Below are 19800 nucleotides of genomic sequence, written 5' to 3' on the forward strand. Positions count from 1 at the left end.
AACCCATTTCATATATTTAATCTTTAATTTTAACGCGTTGTTTATAATGTACGGATTTAATACATTTGAAATTCAAGTAGTATATTATATGATAGGATTATAATACTTTTTATTTTACTAATAACCATCGATAATGACAATAAAGTTTTTAATTTTCGAAATAATATTTTAAATATAAATACTTCGGTTATATATTAACAACGATGATTGTTAAACAACCAAAAAATTATTTCAAAAAAACTGTAATTTTTAATTTGGTTTATAAGACATATTATTATTTTTTCCAGCCGAGAATCAAAAATCTTAAAAAAAGCTAAAAATGTCATTACTCATTATTTATTGTAACTAGACAAAATGTTAGTATTTAAACGAGAAGTATTCGTATTGTTTATTAATAAAGATAATTATTGGTATCGCTTCAAACTAATATATTCATATTTAGTTAAATTCATACGTTTTTAGATTAATACAAAAACATGTTATTATTTGAACAATACACGTGCAAAATATTTTTCTGCTCTAGCCTGGCTGTGATGTTTTTGCGTTTTCAGTGTAAAGCCTAATAAATGCATATGTATATTGTTATTTTAATATAAGTTGAAATGTTAGAATTTATAATCGTGGCTACAGCCAAGTCGTAAAAAACAAGTAGTTGTTATCAATTACTAAGGGACCTCAATATTTTTTTTGTCTAAGTACAAAAACTAGTTTTTCATTATTTGAACAATACTTTTGCACGTTATTTATTACACCTTTAGATCTTTAAGAAGTCTATTCAAAATAATTATAAACTTTTAAACATTTTTGATAACCCATTTTGATCATCTTCATTCTCTGACCATTATGCACCTGTTGTTCGTATTTACGGCGATAATCATCATCAAATGTGCTATCACATGCTAAGCATTCGAGTTTATTACGTTTTCGCTTAGGTTTTATATCACTCATATTGACAACATATATATTCAAGTACACACATTTATAACCAATACTTATTATTTTACACGCACACACGGCACAATCAATACTTGATTAACTCGCTAACACTTTGCCTGCAGACTTATGACTATAGCAATATATTTATATAGACAGACCATCAACCCTAATCGTATTCACCTAACGTCTACAGATTTCTTTATCTAGAGGCCAAAATTTGGGTTTCCAATTGATAATGTTTTAGGTTTTATTTAAAACTTTCAATTGTCGTTGTATAATATACGATAGTATATTTTAAAAAATAGTAAACTGTCAAAACAATGCACAATTAATTTATATCTTTAGATCCCTAGAAGAATTAATTCTTATAACATCTTCAACATTGCTGATAACCCATTTTATATACTTAATCTTTAATTTTAACACGTTATTTATAATGTACGGATTTAATACATTTGAAATTCAAGTAGTATATTATATGATAGGATTATAAAAGTTTTTATTTTACTAATAACCATCGATAATGACAATAAAGTTTTTAATTTTCGAAATAATATTTTAGATATAAATACTTCGGTTATAAATAAACAACGATGGTTGTTAAACAACCAAAAAATTATTTCAAAAAAACTGTTGTTTTTAAATTGGTTAATAAGACATATTATTATTTGTTTCCAACCGAGAATCAAAAATCTTTAAAAAGCTAAAAATGTCATTACTTATTATTTATTTTAACTAGAAAAAATGTTAGTATTCTAACGAGAAGTATTCGTATTGTTTATTAGATAAGATAATTTAGTATCGCTTCAAATCGATAAATTGGTATTTAGGTAACTTCATACTTTTTTAGCTTAATACAAAAATTTGTTATTATTTGAACAATACACGTGCAAAATATTTTTCTGCTCTAGCCTGGCTGTGATGTTTTTGCGTTTTCAGTGTAAAACCTAATAAATGCATTTGTATATTGTTATTTTAATATAAGTTGAAATTGTCGAAGTAATAATCGTGGCTTCAGCCTATGAATCATAAAAAACCAGCAGTTGTTTTCAAATATTATGTGACCTAAATATTTTCTTTTGTTTTTACAATAATTTTGACATTTTTCATACAAATTCGATACATTGTTATAATTTGTTTTTGTAGAGCAACCATCATTTTCCATGATTGTAAATAATTATTGTTTTAGTTTGTATATAAATAGATACTGGAGTTGTCACTGAATAGATTTGTAAATTTATAAATGGGATAGAAACGCTATTTTTGCATATTATTGCTTAAAACAAAGCGCCAGACCGACACTGTATTTCATTAGGTTTATTATGGTTATTATCTCATCTAATCATTGAGCTGGGTAAATCTAAAATTATAATCATATAATGTTGGAATATTACAACATAACATTAACAATTTTTATAAAATATATCAAATACGTTAATTAATATTTTAAAAACCAATATACTTGGTCAAATGAGATGGATCATTACTATTTACTCCTTAATAATATGTGGGCTGGCCGCAAAACAAACACCATCGTCTGTTGTATACAAATATTGTGAATGTTGGCACGACTGAGAGGCGGTAATGATAACAACAATGCATTGCAACAGCTGTTTTGAAAGAATTGAGAAAACAAATTTGTGATAACAATTTTCTTTTTTTTGTAGTTAACTCGCGGCCTGTGACGTTTCACACGTTAGCCATAGGTTAAAATTTGCCGACATCGTGTGTGTGTGTTCCGGAATTTTTGTACGTTGCACGTTGTAGAGAGAAAAAATTTGTACAAACCCTATAAGAAAAAGTAATACACAAAACGACAGTTCCATTCGTTGGTTCGTACAAAGTGGACCTGTTAAGAAGTCCAAAAACACGTAAATTTTCAGAGTTTTCCACAATTTTTTTACTTTAGAAAAAAACTTGTGTGATTTGATGGGTGTTTCCATTATTTACATAAATGAAAATATAGTAATCGCCTTAAAAAATATTTTTTTACACGTTCAAAACTATAACAACTGTAAACATTATTTAGATACACATACTGGGCTAACGTTGTAATAATGTGCACCTATCGTTGACAAAAACAGGCAATTTAGAATTTCATGGCCTACCTGACTTATTGTCGATTTCTTAAAATTATGAAAAACGACCTATGTGGATCATTTTTGGTTTTTATTACACAATAGCATTGTAATTATGTCCTCCTTTTGTTAGAGGTTTAGGGAGGGATGATTTTTGTATCTCTTATTGCAACCTTGGCGTTCTTCATAAAGTAGCACTTCAAGGGCGTACGGAGATCTAAACTAAATTCATACCGAATGGCTTAAAAATGTTTTATTTAAAAATAGATTGAAGATAGTTCTATAGTGCGGCTATAACATATTTCATTTTCTCAACAACAAATGTAGTCGAACATTAGTTTCATTATGGAAAAAGCGAAAAAAGCAATAGTTACATTTTTACCGTAGTAAACTTCTATGTTACTATGTGTTAACGAGTTAACAGTCTACTAGTATCCAAAATATAGCTTCATTAAGTTGTCGAATGAACGAATGATACGGAAAGACTGATTGCGGCAAGTATAAGCAAAACTTTATAGTATTATATTTTTTCATATTTTTTCACAGGTTGTTTAGCTAAAACTATGTATTGCTTATAGGATGTTATAGATAATACAACATTAAGTATAATATATTATTATTATGTCATGAAAAAAATATGTAGGCCAATTTCCTTTTATATTTTACGACGCTATTATACGTTTATAATACATATATCCATTAAATCGTATTGTCTTCCCAAGGTAATATAACATATCAACATAGTGAGGTAATGTTTAAACTGCAATTCGTTTCTCACATTTTTTAGATTATCAATAATTAATTATTACATACCTATAATATATTATAATAGTAGAATCGGAATAAAGTTGTGAAAAATCCATTTGAATAAATTTTACAATACTGAACAAATAATTCTACAGGAATAGGAAAAACTCATAATAGTACAGCTTGATTTTTTAACAGTTTATTATGATTTTGTAATGTTAACAATTGTGTTTTAAATATTACATTTATTATTATTATATATTTATTTTGAAAAAATTGAGTATTTTTGAGACGTAGTTGTTGATTTCCTGTAAAAAATAAAAATTAAATTTGAAAATAAAACTATCACAAGAGGAAACTCAACTTGAATTTTTAATCGCAACAATAGAACAACATTTAATACAAATATAGACTCTAGAAGTATAAATTTAATTTGTATTTCTTAATACAAATATTACCGATTACGCTTAATCATTAGGCCATGGATCACTTCCTCCACTTGATCCACTTCCTTCACCTGATCCATTTCCTTCGCCTGATCCACTTCCTTCCTTGTTGCCTAAACATTTTTTTTTTAATAATTGATGCTAGTTTTCGATATTAAATGCGTTTTAATTGGTTTCAATAATTAAAGTGCTATACTAAAAAATTATTAATAAATTAATACTCAAACCTGATATCCCGAACAATTTAGCAAGTTTATTTACCAGCCGATTATCAGAGATAATAACCAGTTCATGCTCTGCACAAACAAATAAAGTAGTTTTTATTTTGTTTAATATGATTAATATATTTTCGAGAGAAGAACAAAACATAATAAATTAGGGTTTTTTTAACCACCTTAATATATATATAGTTATATATTATATTTTAAAAAATAATATTAAGAGGCGTGAAATTAATACCATCAATTGTATTTTGTACATTTATAGTTTAATCTGAAGATAGGTCTTACCTATCATTTTACCAAGGTGTAGGTATATTTTAAAATTTAATAATTAATTTACTAAATTTTACCAAAAATAATTTTGTATCCCTCATTAGAACCATTTAAATGTATTTCATTACTATATTACTTATTAAAAGCCTAAAATGCCTAGAATAGATGTGAACGTATAGCAAAAAAATACTAGAAAATTCAAGGAAGCTTGAAAGATATTATAGAGTTGACCCAAAAGTCTGAAGTGGGTAGTTAGTTTAAGTATAAGCTTATAGATTTGAATTTTAGTATCTAAATATTTAAATGCTTTTAAATTGAAAGATTTATTGACTTTATTATTATTGAATTTAGGTACCTGTATGTAATATACATTTGTATCTTATTATTATAGTTTACAATTTTGACACGACATATATAATTAATTCATAATAGTGACTTACCTGATGTCGGCAGGCCACGAGTGACTATATATAAAATATATTAAACATCAATATAATTTTTACATGTACACATACATAAGATTATGAGTGATTTATTATAGGTTGTCAAGTAAATTTATATTAATTAGTCATTTTGTATGTTAATAATGCCATGTATGGTTCAGTGTTAATATTGAAAAAAAATTATTATAATTTAATAAATATAAATTGGTTTAAGTTTGTGAAGGCTACTAGAAACACTTATGGTTTACACATACGTCGTTTAAACACATAATATTTACAAAATGGATTTGTCAACGTTTCGTAAGCACTTCATCTTCTATCTTCAAGGTTTCAGGGCTTCAATTTGAGTTTACAAGTTTCAGCCTTCAAGATTGAATATGAAAGGCTCCCAGAACGTTGGCAGGGCCATTTTGTAAATGTAAATGTAATCGTATTTAAAAAAACAAGTTAAATCTTTGTTTGCTTATAAAATTAAATAGTAAAGAAAAATTAAACGAATGTTAAACTACGTGATCTTGCTACTAGTAATAATATAATCCATATTACCCAATGAAGCTTCCAGTATGATAACTACAATAAAAACAAAATAGATTTTCTGCATATTGAACGAATACAAGTTTGTAATTTGGAATAATACCGTTTAGTTGTACGATGAAGTGCTTTATAACAATATACAAAACAAAAACAAGTAGAGAAGATATTCCCTAGTTCTGACAAATACAACAAAAGATCAGTATTTAGTTAGGTGTATAAGTATATAAGTATTATTTGATTACGTTTTTTATCAGTTTGTAAACAAATATTGTTCTAGCATAAGTTATGTGTATTCGAAATCGAATGAAACAAATGTTTTTGTTATATGATCTATTGTTCAAACGATAAGTATATGAATAAAAGAAAAATGAAGTGGACAACTTATGGGGCTGAGCAAATATTTTGCAGACAATAAGTTGTAGTACCTAATATTCTACGTCTTAAAAAACAAATAGGTTTATACAGAAAAAAAACTTCAATTTTTATCATCTTTTAATTCAAATATTTTAATTGTGTTCAAACAGAATTATTAAAAATGTCTACTAATAAGAAAACTATATGTTAAACTACTACTAATTATTATAACTCCCAGATAGAATTTTTTATTTTGCTTTTTTATGTGTAGTACAAGACAGAACATCTGCTACGACCCTATTTTTTCAAAAATCGTAAACTATTTTTTAAACAGCCTATGTTTTATAAAAAAAAAACTAACAAAAAAACAACTGAATATTTTACTTTAAAACGTACATACTAGTGATGGGAAATATTCGAACATTCGAATAATCGAATAGTTTGGATTTGAATCCTTCGAATAGTATTCTTGATGTTCTTTAAAAAATTAACTTTCTTCTTGGTTTTTTTTAGCCTTCGTAAAATTGTCCTTGTAAATATTTAAAACAACCGTGTTTTATTACAACTTGTATAGTAAACTTTATAGCATCTTGTATGGGATTATAGGTACTTAGCAAACCGGAAAAGTTTTCCTGTATTTTCATTGGAAACTTAATTATGTTGTTAAGTACTGCATATTGTGGTATTCGAGAAACTTAAATAGACTGAAACGTTTAGATAATGCGTCCACAACTTTTCTTGTATAGTTTCGATGATATCAAAAAGTTCTAATAACAAATTGGTCTTAACAATACATGAAAGCAGAATTTACTGAAGTCGTTGAAATGGGGTTGTCGCTGTTGAGCTCTTTGTGTTATCCATTTACCTATTATGACATTAATAAGAAATTTCATCTTTTAAATGATACTCTCAAGACTTATATTTTAAGGACAGATTTAATGCCACACCAAAAGTACTCTGAATTTATGTTACACTCTGTTATATTAAAGTAGTTTACACTAAGCTAACTGCATTTTACCAAGAGTTAAGTAGGCCATTAAAAAAAGGGGATTTTAAACACGAATTGTTTTTTTTTGTGTGTGTTCAATGTGTCACACAACGGTTGGCTGTTGTAATCCGTTTTGAGGTTAGGAAAAAAGCTTAAGTTGAGGTTTAGCCGAAGGTACTGTTAATTTGTCTAAGCTCTTGTAATGTTTTTCTACAATGACTGTATGTAATGAGATTTTTCTAAACGTACTTTTTTGACATGAAAGCTTTTTGTTAAATAGCAGCATTTGAGAGTAGTTGCAGTTTTTGTCACGTCCTTACTAAAGTTGAGTCGAAAAAAATCCAGCATATTACAGACCAGCACAGTCTAGCCCACCATAGTCCAAACCAAGTACAATAAAAACCACCACAGTATTTGAACCAATCACAGATAACCCTACAAAGTCTAAACCAACTTCTAATAGTTGGTAATATTGTCTTCTACCATTTAGGTGTACTGTATATATTGTTGTTATTTTCATTAGTGGAATAATGTAACGCTATCCAGTTAGTACTGCTAATTACAAAGGTCTCAAAACAGTTCATTTCATCAGTTTTTTCTTTGATGTACTCGTTTCAATAGTTATATGCGATTTAGCTTTGGCTTTGCATTGGCGGTACATTATTTATGATGATGGTTATATATATATATATATATATATGTGTGTGTATGTGTATTTATAAGCAAAGTAAGAATACAGAGTAAGCTGTTACAGAGAGAAGAGCTCAGTCAAACCATGAATAAGAAAGATAGGTAGAAGGAGTGCAAGTAAAACTTGAGTGGTTCAAGATTGGAAGACAGCAGAAAACTGTCAACTCAACGATTTTAATATTTAAAGGTGATTTTCGAGTATTAATTATTAACATTGAATAATGAATACAATATGTCGTTTTCTCTTCCATGCGAAGACAAAGGGGTAACTCTGTCTCGTAGCTTTAGTCAATAGCGATCAAAGTGGTTTTTGCAATGTCTTTGGATAGGTAATATAAATGGACGGTGAAAATAATGTTTCTATAATAATAATTGTTACCTATATATATTATTTTAAATTTGATCGAAGACTTAATATCTTTAACTTAATTTAGTACAAAAATTTTAATTAAATTAACTTTAATTAAAAAAAAAAAATCAAAATACCTATTACAAGAATGTTCACGAATTTACATATTGGTTATGCGCGCCACATTTGTTATACAACACAATTTATCCAAGCTTCTAAAAATAAAACTAATGCCGATTTTTTTAAATCCGTTTCATGTAGTCTACATTAATTGTTAGTCTAGTGATTGATTGTTTGGTTAATTGATCGATCGTTTGAAGTACTGCGTTCAGTTATTTTGTAAATGTTAAAAATATTAAAAAGAAATAAATTTCCACGAATCTGCTTTAATTAAAGATCTCAAAAACGACATCAACGTAATATAATCAAATATAGTGTCAATGTTTCTTCACTACTTACTCCATTACTTGTACTTATTTGAAAAAGTATTCATAACTAATCGAGAATCATTCCGGGGACTCCGACCTAGTGCCAAGACCACGGACTTCCTCGAAATCATACTTAAGATTTGTCAGATGAGATGAGTATCACTTGACAGACGAAAGTACCGAAGACCGCAGTTCAATCTGTCAAAGAGTGGTGTACTTTTCTAAAATAAAAGCAATACATTTTTAAAAGTACAAATCATTGTATAGGCAAAAATTCGCTTAAAACTGAATTTTTAGTTTGTTTTTTAGTGCATACGATTAGGGTTGCTCGTCTGTCTTTCCTTATTATTCGTTCATTCGACAACATAATGAAGCTATATTTTGGATACTAGTAGACTGTTAACTCGTTAATACATAGTAACATAGAAGTTTACTACGGTAAAAATGTAACTATTGCTTTTTTCGCTTTTTCCATAATGTTCGACTACATTTGTTGTTGAGAAAATGAAATATGTTATAGCCGCACTATAGAACTATCTTCAATCTATTTTTAAATAAAACATTTTTAAGCCATTCGGTATGAATTTAGTTTAGATCTCCGTATGCCCTTGAAGTGCTACTTTAAGAAGAACGCCAAGGTTGCAATAAGAGATACAAAAATCATCCCTCCCTAAACCTCTAACAAAAGGAGGACATAATTACAATGCTATTGTGTAATAAAAACCAAAAATGATCCACATAGGTCGTTTTTCATAATTTTAAAAAATCGACAATAAGTCAGGTAGGCCATGAAATTCTAAATTGCCTGTTTTTGTCAACGATAGGTGCACATTATTACAACGTTAGCCCAGTATGTGTATCTAAATAATGTTTACAGTTGTTATAGTTTTGAACGTGTAAAAAAATATTTTTAAGGCGATTACTATATTTTCATTTATGTAAATAATGGAAACACCCATCAAATCACACAAGTTTTTTTCTAAAGTAAAAATATTGTGGAAAACTCTGAAAATTTACGTGTTTTTGGACTTCTTAACAGGTCCACTTTGTTCGAACCAACGAATGGAACTGTCGTTTTGTGTATTACTTTTTCTTATAGGGTTTGTACAAATTTTTTCTCTCTACAACGTGCAACGTACAAAAATTCCGGAACACACACACACGATGTCGGCAAATTTTAACGTATGGCTAACGTGTGAAACGTCACAGGCCGCGAGTTAACCACAAAAAAAAGAAAATTGTTATCATAAATTTGTTTTCTCAATTCTTTCGAAACAGCTGTTGCAATGCATTGTTGTTATCATTACCGCCTCTCAGTCGTGCCAACATTCACAATATTTGTATACAACAGACGATGGTGTTTGTTTTGCGGCCAGCCCACATATTATTAAGGAGTAAATAGTAATGATCCATCTCATTTGACCAAGTATATTGGTTTTTAAAATATTAATTAACGTATTTGATATATTCTATAAAAATTGTAAATGTAATGTTGTAATATTCCAACATTATATGATTATAATTTTAGATTTACCCAGCTCAATGATTAGATGAGATAATAACCATAATAAACCTAATGAAATACAGTGTCGGTCTGGCGCTTTGTTTTAAGCAATAATATGCAAAAATAGCGTTTCTATCCAATTTATAAATTTACAAATCTATTCAGTGACAACTCCAGTATCTATTTATATACAAACTAAAACAATAATAATTTACAATCATGGAAAATGATGGTTGCTCTACAAAAATTATAACAATTTATCGAATTTGTATGAAAAATGTCAACATTATTGTAAAAACAAACACCTAGGTATTCTATTGTTATGTACAAATTCAATGTAAGCGAAGTGAAAATCAGCTGCAGTCTCTACCAGTGAACGATAGAAATTTAATAGATGTTTTAATCATATAACATTGACCACGCACATCTTTTTCGATATTTTAGGTGTAACATTTGGTTTTTAGGCCAATAATATTATATTAAACGTCATATATATAGGGTGATTTTTTTATCATACTTCCCAGTTCCCACTCGCACTTGTCCTAATTTTTAAACTCATAAATTTAAAAATTGTGGTTCAAGACTGGTTGTCGACCAATCAAAATTTTTAGTTAAATATTCCTAATTTAAAAAGTTAATAAAAAATATTTTATAATATAAAACTATTGTTCAAAAATATTATGTTTGAACCTAGTTTCTTTCGTTAAAAAAAATGTGGAAATAAGTTCTAGGATTCCTTTCTAAACTTGGGTAAGCAATCATATGAAAGAAACCTACAAATAATGAAACGTCTAAAATAATAATATCAATATGGTAGTAATAGATACATTTTTTGTTTTTGTCAAACGGCCAAACACCTACTGTTTTATCAAATGTATTGATTTCGTACATCATAAATAATGTGTTAAAATTAAAGATTAAATGTATGGAATGGGTTATCAGAAATTTTGAAGATATTATAATTATTTTAAATAGACTTCATAAAGATCTAAAGGTGTGCAAAATAAGTAGAAAAATAACTTGAATAAGTATTGTTCAAATAATAAAAAAACATGTTTTTGTACAAAACACTAAAGAAAATATTAAGGTCACATAATATTTGAAAACAACTGCTGGTTTTTTATGATTCATAGGCTGTAGTCACAATTATTAGTTCTAAAATTTCAACTTATATTGAAATAACAATATACATATGCATTTATTAGGTTTTACACTGAAATCTCAAAAACATCACAGCCAGGCTAGAGCAGAAAAATATTTTGCACGTGTATTGTTCAAATATTTACCTACATGTTTTTGTATTAAACTAAAAAAGTATGAAGTTACCTAAATACGAATTTATCGATTTGAAGCGATACCAATTTATCTTATCTAATATACAATACGAACAGAGGCCTCTTAAAGAATAAATAAAGGTGTGCAAAATAAGTAGAAAAATAACGTGAATAAGTATTGTTCAAATAATAAAAAAACATGTTTTTGTACTAAAAACAAAAAAAAAATTAAAATCACATAGTATTTAAAAAAAAACCACTTGATTTTTACGACTAGGCTGTAGCCACGATTATTACTTCGACAATTTCAACTTATATAAAAATAACAATATACAAATGCATTTATTAGGTTTTACACTGAAAACGCAAAAACATCACAGCCAGGCTAGAGCAGAAAATATTTTGCACGTGTATTGTTCAAATAATAACAAATTTTTGTACTAAGCTAAAAAAGTATGAAGTTACCTAAATACCAATTTATCGATTTGAAGCGATACTAAATTATCTTATCTAATAAACAATACGAATACTTCTCGTTAGAATACTAACATTTTTTCTAGTTAAAATAAATAATAAGTAATGACATTTTGAGCTTTTTAAAGATTTTTGATTCTCGGTTGGAAACAAATAATAATATGTCTTATTAACCAATTTAAAAACAACAGTCCATTTTATTATTAAGTAAATTATAAATCCAGTTTACGTCCAAACATTTTCTTCTGCATAACAGGGACTGAATTTTCAAATTATTAAGCAGATAATCATGTTTAATTTCCCTATTGTTTGTCCAGTGAGATACTAAAGTTAAAAATCGATGTTGTAACGATTCAGTTTTATTGATATCACGAGCAAAATATGTAGACCATACAATAGATCCATACTCCAAGATAGACCGAACAAGTGCAATATATATGTGTTTCGTAAAAGATAGTCACTAGATAGAAATGAGTTAGCCTAGTTATCGGTCTGTAATTTCGTACATCTGATCTAGGCCCAGACTTAAAAATTGGATAAATGTAGCTAGTTTACCAACATGATGGGAAAGTACCTGACGGCAAGGATAATGAAAAAAGGAAATGCATAGGGCGAGTAAGGGAATAGCAACAATTTCTAAAAAAAATCTCAGGAATTTGATCTGGACCAGCTGTAATATTCGCACGTAGCTTCAAAAGGCCATTGAAAACTTCCGGGATTGTAAGAGTACATTTTCTTAGATCGATACATTCTGACTGTATGTTATTAAATGATCCATTATTAATGTTACAAGAAGTTGAGTAAACTGAAACGAAATATTGCACCAATTTTGAAGTACAAAAATATATTCACTTAACTGAACGCTAAATTCAACAAAATTACTATTACACATACTTGAAATTGTTAAGAAACTAAAAAAGGGGTTCATAAGAGAAAATTTGGAAGCGGCCTGTGGCGCTTATAACGGGAAAAATTTAGAAGATGGTTCGCATAAATTAGTTGTAGCGAATTGCGTATCTCATCAGTATTTTTTAACCCAAGCGTGAAAATGTATATATTGCTGTTTTTAATTATGGCTGTTATTTAGAGGGAGGATTAAAACCGCAGGTTAAGGTAAAAGATTTAAATTGGTTTGTTTTTGTTAAAACCCAAATAAAATAATAGCAGCTCATACATCACTTGTATACATAGTCTTTATATCAGGCAAACGCAACAAACGCATTCAGATTAATATTTTACAAAACCTCATTACCCGAAGTGGCGGGTGAAAATAGTTGTCTTCAATTGTATGGGAAGTTCTTACCCGGAAGGACAGAAGTTTGATAAAAATATTGTTTGCTGGATGGGAAAGTTAGTATGGTATTTTGTTCACATAGTTAAAAAATACGGCTTTACGTTTTCCTCGCAATACCGTTTCCATGAAACCTTAACAAATAATATCGTTTGATGGTATTTGCACAATCATGACCTAAAGGCTAAAAATACAGACTCCGTTTCCTAATGTTTACAGACTTCGCAAAAATATCAATAAATTGCCTTTCCTATTTCCGCCTTAAAATATCTGAAATAAAATTTGTCATGTGGGATGTGCAATGTAAGTATATGCAGTTGTCAGCTATCTTTTAATAGCCGTATTATTTCTATATACTATCTAATTGAATACAATTTTTAAATAAGGAAGGAAAATAAAATACCTAGTAAACCTGGTGATAGAGATTAGTCGAAAAAAAAGTGGCTGGATGTCATAAAGCCAAGCAGATGTTTGTAAATCATAAAGTAATCGTAGTAGATAAATTTGTGAAGTGAATTTGGCCCCTTTTGTATGAGAAAATGCGAAGAAGTAGAAGTTCTTCTAAGAAAAGTGGTACACTGTTTACGGACGACCATCATAGTAGATATTATATTAATACAGTTGCGCCATCTGTACAATCAGAATGAAAAATAAAAAGTTGTATGACAGAACTCTGGAATTGATATAAAATAATTATAAACATGATTTTGAATTTTATCTAGTATAGTATCTAGTATAGTATAGTAGTCAATCGGACTAGACCAGTGTCTTAAAACACGCCACATAGTTAATAGTCTTAACTTAAGACAATTTAAATCTGAAAATAAAAAGCGATGTGAAATCTTTTTTAAGCAATGTACTTACCACCGTCAGGTGGCGACTGTCTCCATATTGCTGGTACACCGTTTGTCCGATAGGTCACGCCCTATCATTGGGGCAACGGCGCAGGATAAGAAATAATACCCAATACCTGTATTTTTTTTTGAATCGTTGTATTTCTATTTCCTTGAATTTTCTCTCTGGGCATGTGTGGAATTTTTGAAAACACTATATTATTATAATATAGTACTCAGTAAACTCAAAAAAATAGCATATTATTAAGGCGCATTATATGGGCAATTTTAACTCAAACTTAACACAAGCTAAAATTGTTAAACATAAATAATACCATGAGAAAGAAGGAGCTTTTAATTTTTTTTCAATATTTATAACGCGTGTACAATCTATTTTTGTACAAAAACATATGCTTCTACTTCATACTGTTCCTAAGAATACTTCGCTTTAAGTTAAAAAAAAACATTTAATTTCTTCATAACATTTTCAAGGCATCGATCATGGCACAATTTCAAAACTATTGTTAGTTAATTAATTAATTCAATGTAAAAAATAATCAATGAACAAAAATTATTTTAAAATTTTGCCACAGTCAATGTCTAAAAAATATTAGTGTGGTATTTTTGGAAAAAAAATGCATTTTTTTGAAAATGTTGAGCTTAGTCGAACCTTTGGTATTTTGTAAATCTTGACAATTCAAATCACACAAATGGGTAATTTTACCGGATATTCTGATAGCAGACAAAATTATCTTGACTTTGATCTAGGTTTGAGCGGATTTAAGTAGTCATCAGTGTGCTATTTGTGTTGGACATACCTTGGCTAAACCTAGTTTATTCTTGCTTTGTAAAAATATTTGTTTAATTTACACATATGTATCCGTTAAAAGCAACCTGAGACATTTGTGAATCTTTTAAGCCATAGTACAGCCCTATTAGCGCGGTATTTTTTGAAATTTTTTATTTACACTAAATCACCTAGATCAAACTCAAGAGAGTTTTGTCAGCAATCAGAATATCCGGTAAAATTGCCCATTTATGTGATTTAAATTGTCAAAATTGACAAAAAACCAAAATTTCAACCTAGCTCAAAAATTTCAAAAAAACTAAATTTTTTTAAAAAATATCCCACTTTTAGGACTGTACTGTGAAGAACCATGGTTGTGGTAACCTAGGTTACCATGGATGTGGTCACTAAGGTTACCCAGTTATTGTTACATAGGTTACCACGGTTATGGTTACTTAGGTTACCACGGTTTTGGTTACCATTGTTGTGGTTACCAAGGATACAGAGAATTTTGTTTTTAATCAGACAATCCGGTAAAATTGCCCATTTGTGTGATTTAAATTGTCAAAATTGACAAAAAACCAAAATTTCGACCTAGCTCAAAAATTTCAAAAAAACTAAATTTTTTTAAAAAATATCCCACTAATAGGGCTGTATTGTGGCTTAAAAGATTCACAAATGTCTCAGGTCAAAACTACAACTAATAAATGGCGAAAAAACCACTTGTTTTCCGTAAAATACTCGTCTGCCTTTCATAATGATTCATCGGATAATTTTTGTTATATTTAATAAAGTTTGACTACAGATTTAAAAAAAAAATTGGTATACATTATAGTCCCACTCTAAATCTACCTTCGGCCTAATTATCAGAACCTTAAACCTAAAACTTAATCTAAAAAAGTGATATAAAGAAAAGGGCCCACCCCATCGTCACAAGGAATTGGTTTATTATATGTTTTTGGTTTAACAACGTTTGACGGTATAGAATATATTCCGTTTAAATCATATTACATTCTTGACAGTGACCTAAAGTATTGTTATTTTAATCATGTCTTTCGTTCTTTGATTATGATGTACACATTGTTCAACTTAAAATTACGGTGCTCTATAACTTTTTTAAAAATAGTCGAAAAAGTTCCAAACTTATATGAATTGTTCTTCAAACATAGTACTATCGTTTAGCATTAACAAAACAAAAAAATATAAACCCATTCCCCCAGAAGGGATAGAATATTTTTCTTTATTTCATTTTTTCAAGACGACGTTAGGAAATACAGCGCGCAGACAATAATGGCGCTCTTGAAATGCATATTATGTAAAAAAATGTTTTAATTATAATAAGAATTCTATTAAATATAGTTGTAGTACTATTGGCACCATAGACGAATGACGAATGAACAGTAAAACAATATTTTCTTCACGGTTCAGTGTTGCTTTTGCCAAAACATGTTTTGTTATGTTCTTGGATAATATATTCGATAGAACCGTGATACATTTGCTAGAAAAATACAAAGCATATTTTATTTTTTTATTATTGTATACCTTTCTTAACACGATAACATTTGTTTTATGTGAACCAATTTACTCGTGTAGTACCTCAAAACCAAAAAAACCCCCAAAAAAATTTACCGGTTTTCAATCGTCAACTTTAATTGGACATGGCTTTAAAAAACCTAACGTTCTCAAAATTGTAGTACAATTATTTGTCAACACCAGACGGTGTAAAAAAAGCTCATATAATGACGTGTACATTCGCTATGACTCATTTTTTCATGTTCCAAATAGACATTTGATTCCTTGGATATTTCTAAGAACATTCATTTTATTAATAATTATTCAAATTAAATATCAGGAAGTATATTGCTGTCAAATGTACAAGTATTAAGAACTTGGTTTTTTAGTTGTAAGTAAGTACAGAAAACAATTTCCAGACTGTAAAAAAGAAACTTTATTAAAATAATAGTTATAACTTATAATGTATTTGGAGACTTTAACAATATTTTAGACTTATAAACAGACAGTTCGTAGTCATTAATATACGTAATTAATAAAATAAGGACAATTTTGAAATGCTTACAATATTTCTTAGGTGCAATGTGAAGTTCCAAAAATTTCAATTCTATAGCTAAAAACTAATATCTTTTGAAAATTACAGTTTCACCCGATTTCAGACAGTTATGCATGAATTATTATTTTTAGTTATTGGAAAATAAACTTAAATTAAATAATTTAAAAAGTACGATTTTATCAATACAGCGAACGGCGATAGGATGTTGCAGTACAATTGTAGCCCTAAAATATTAATACAAAAAAAAATTAACAATGCGATAATAATAACACAATATGTAAAATTACATCAAATGTAATATCCTTCAGTTGAGGAAGAAACAAAAAATGTGTAAGGGTGAACATTTTACTTGCCTGGGGGTTGCAAATGTTTAAATCCACCACCGGCCGGTGTTGTAGCATATTCATTATTTTTTAAAAACCATTAATATATAAAATTCGTCCCATGACATACCATCATCTAGAAATCAATTAAAAAGTATTTACATTAAATTTTATCAAACTATACAATGCTGTAACGAGTTGAGTGGTTGCAATTCTTATTATTGCGTTTTTATGTACAAAGTTTGGCCATGACGGGTGTTATGAAAAGCCATCTTAAATCAATAATTTAGTTTTTGAATAATTTAAAATTGTGTCAAAAAAGCATTTTTTCTGCTGAGTCTGACACCACGAGAGAGCATTTTCATGTATCTAAGGTGGCTAGGAAACATATCAAGTTTCTGATTAATATTTTAGTGTTTCATATCTGGCTTAAAACAATTCATAGAGAATTTGGGCCCTAAAAATATTTTGAATTTATAATATTAGTTATAATTTGAACGTTGAACGTACAACATAATATATCTTATCTCTTATCAGATAACAGCGTAACGCTTTTTGACATTTTTATGTAATTGCTCTGGTACATAACCGAAAAAAGCGTTATCAAAAAAGCGTAACGAAAAAATCGTTCTTAACAAAAGCGTTCTGTACCAAAGCATTACAAAAGCGTTACAGGGGGTAGAAGATAGGAGTTGGGAGACAGGGAGTGGAAGATAGGGATAGGAGATATGGGGTGGAAGATAGAGATGGGAGATAGGGTAGGAGATAGGGGTTGGGAGATAGGGGTGCCAGAGCTAAGACATGAAAATGTTAAAAAATTTCATGAGGAATGTTATAAAATGAATACTTCAATATCAAACAAAATCAGTCTAATTGTCATAAAATTGTTTTGTAACATATTTCGTAGAAAAAGAAGATAAAAGTGTTTTACATTTTTATAACTTGTTCTTTCTACGTACCTTTCAATGGTTTAGTTATCACTTTGATATCATCGACATTTAGTTCATAATAGTCTTTTCTCTTCAGTAAATACTCTTGAACTGCTTTCTTGTTAACTGGACAGTTTGTGTCGAATTCATTATAAATATTAGCGAGTTGCTAGTCATAAAATTTTTTTTTTTTAATTATATCATATATTAGGATAGGAAAAAATCATAATTACGCAAAAAGTAAGTCTTGATGTTATTGTTGTTATAAATTCCTCCTGTGACATTGTAGTATCTAGAAAGCGTTAAAAAATGATTCAAATTAAAATTTACCAAACTATAATATACTGTAACGGATAGAGTTCAGTTTTCAAACAAACTACAATCGCGTTGACAAAAAAAATTCATTGGTAATGTCGTTATATGAATACTTCAATAATTATTACTGTTCGGACCCAGGGCGAACAGTATTAGGCCGCTTACTGGGTCACCAATTGCTCTAACTTACCGGTCAGTCTGTGTGTGTGTGTGTGTGTGTGAACAGCTGACCGGCAGTGTACGTGATCGTACGTGTTATCAGTGCGGCGGCTAGTAGCGGGATGGGCTGGTTGACCGGTTGTGGCCGGGTACAGCTATTGCTATTCTTATCGTGCCGCAACAATTACAACTAGTGTAACTATTATAAAACGTTCCACATTCTAACAAGATTTGTAAAAAACAAGATAAAGCGTTTTATATTTTTATAGTAACTTGTTCTGAGAATGGAGTTGGGGGTGGGAATTAGCTCTGGCACATGATCGAAAAAAGCGTTACATTTCACAACGATCAAATTAAAACTGAAAAATAAATTCAATGTAATTTAACAGGTCATATTTCCTATGAATTGTTTAAGGCCAGATATTATGAAAACACTAAAATATAAGCCAGAAACTTGATGTGTTTACTAGCCACCTTAGATACTAGCTTGTTAATATACTATTTCATTATCTATAATTCCACAACTACTCTAAATTTATTCGGTCCTTTGACGAGACAAGAAAATGCTCTTTCGTGGCTGCAGACTCGGCTGAAAAACTTTTTTTTTTTACCACCGACGAATTTTTCATAATAGTATAAATACCCCTCAGAAATGTTGGAAAAACCACACTACCCAATACCTATCGATATTTATTCCTATTTACTTATGTAAAACACCGAAGTGATTATTAGTTTTCACATTTCACATATATATTTTACAATATCAATTAATAAATTATTATTATTATTCAGCGTACCCCACACGGAACTAAGTATCTTATTTTCATCTCTTGTAGAAATATTAAATTCATTGATCACGTTTTTTTGTATTATGCACTGTTTCACTGTAGCCTTGGTAACACCTTGGTAACCTTTGCCTTGATCTAAAATCTTTGTATAAAGTCTGGCTAGTTCCTAAAATTAATAACATTTTTAGTAAACAATGTGAATACTACTGTTTTACAATTAATGTTTCTCGAATTTTTACTATTATATTAATCAATACATTTATAGACAATTACATTTTTTTTAATGAATCCTATAATTAGATAGAAAACATTTTAAATTACCGACGGATTATCGCAAATCCCTGCATTTGCTGTGTACAAATGAACAATCAAATATAAAAATAATATACAATTTTTAAAATTCATGATTGTATGTTTTTTTTCAATGCCTAAGATATTAGAATACTGTTCTGCCGTTGTTTAAATCTTAAATGATTCTTATTCTTTTAAACGGCTTCTGTCATAGCGATTTCAGTGCAAAAAGTATAAAACTTGTATAAACGCATATGTATTTTGTTTGTTCAACCTA

The 19800-nt window shown here is 28.8% G+C and overlaps 1 protein-coding gene across 1 annotated transcript; it reads right to left on the reverse strand.

The window, feature by feature from the left end:
* Positions 1–17050: 17050 nt before the first annotated feature.
* Positions 17051–19691, reverse strand: LOC126843329 (uncharacterized). Its single transcript, XM_050580771.1, has 5 exons — positions 19554–19691; positions 19242–19398; positions 18204–18262; positions 18001–18139; positions 17051–17177 (listed from the first exon to the last, which is right to left on the reverse strand). The coding sequence occupies exons 1-5, from the start codon at positions 19635–19637 to the stop codon at positions 17125–17127; spliced, it is 492 nt and encodes a 163-aa protein (XP_050436728.1). The 5' UTR covers positions 19638–19691; the 3' UTR covers positions 17051–17124.
* Positions 19692–19800: the final 109 nt, after the last annotated feature.

This window comes from Adelges cooleyi, unplaced genomic scaffold, assembly GCF_023614345.1.
Source record: "Adelges cooleyi isolate 19-005CV unplaced genomic scaffold, UGA_ACOO_1.1 ACOO_flye_CR_arks_rails_tigmint_CR_PRNA_574, whole genome shotgun sequence".
NCBI classification, from domain to species: Eukaryota; Metazoa; Arthropoda; class Insecta; order Hemiptera; family Adelgidae; genus Adelges; species Adelges cooleyi.

Bases quoted from the DNA above. Each gene is read 5' to 3' on its own strand.
- LOC126843329 (XM_050580771.1), bottom strand. From the start codon at position 19,637: ATGAATTTTAAAAATTGTATATTATTTTTATATTTGATTGTTCATTTG. The intron at 19,399-19,553 runs GTAATTTAAAAT...TATTAATTTTAG, and splicing joins GGATTTGCGATAATCCGTCG to GAACTAGCCAGACTTTATAC. The intron at 18,140-18,203 runs GTAATTATGATT...TTTTATGACTAG, and splicing joins CATCAAGACTTACTTTTTGC to CAACTCGCTAATATTTATAA.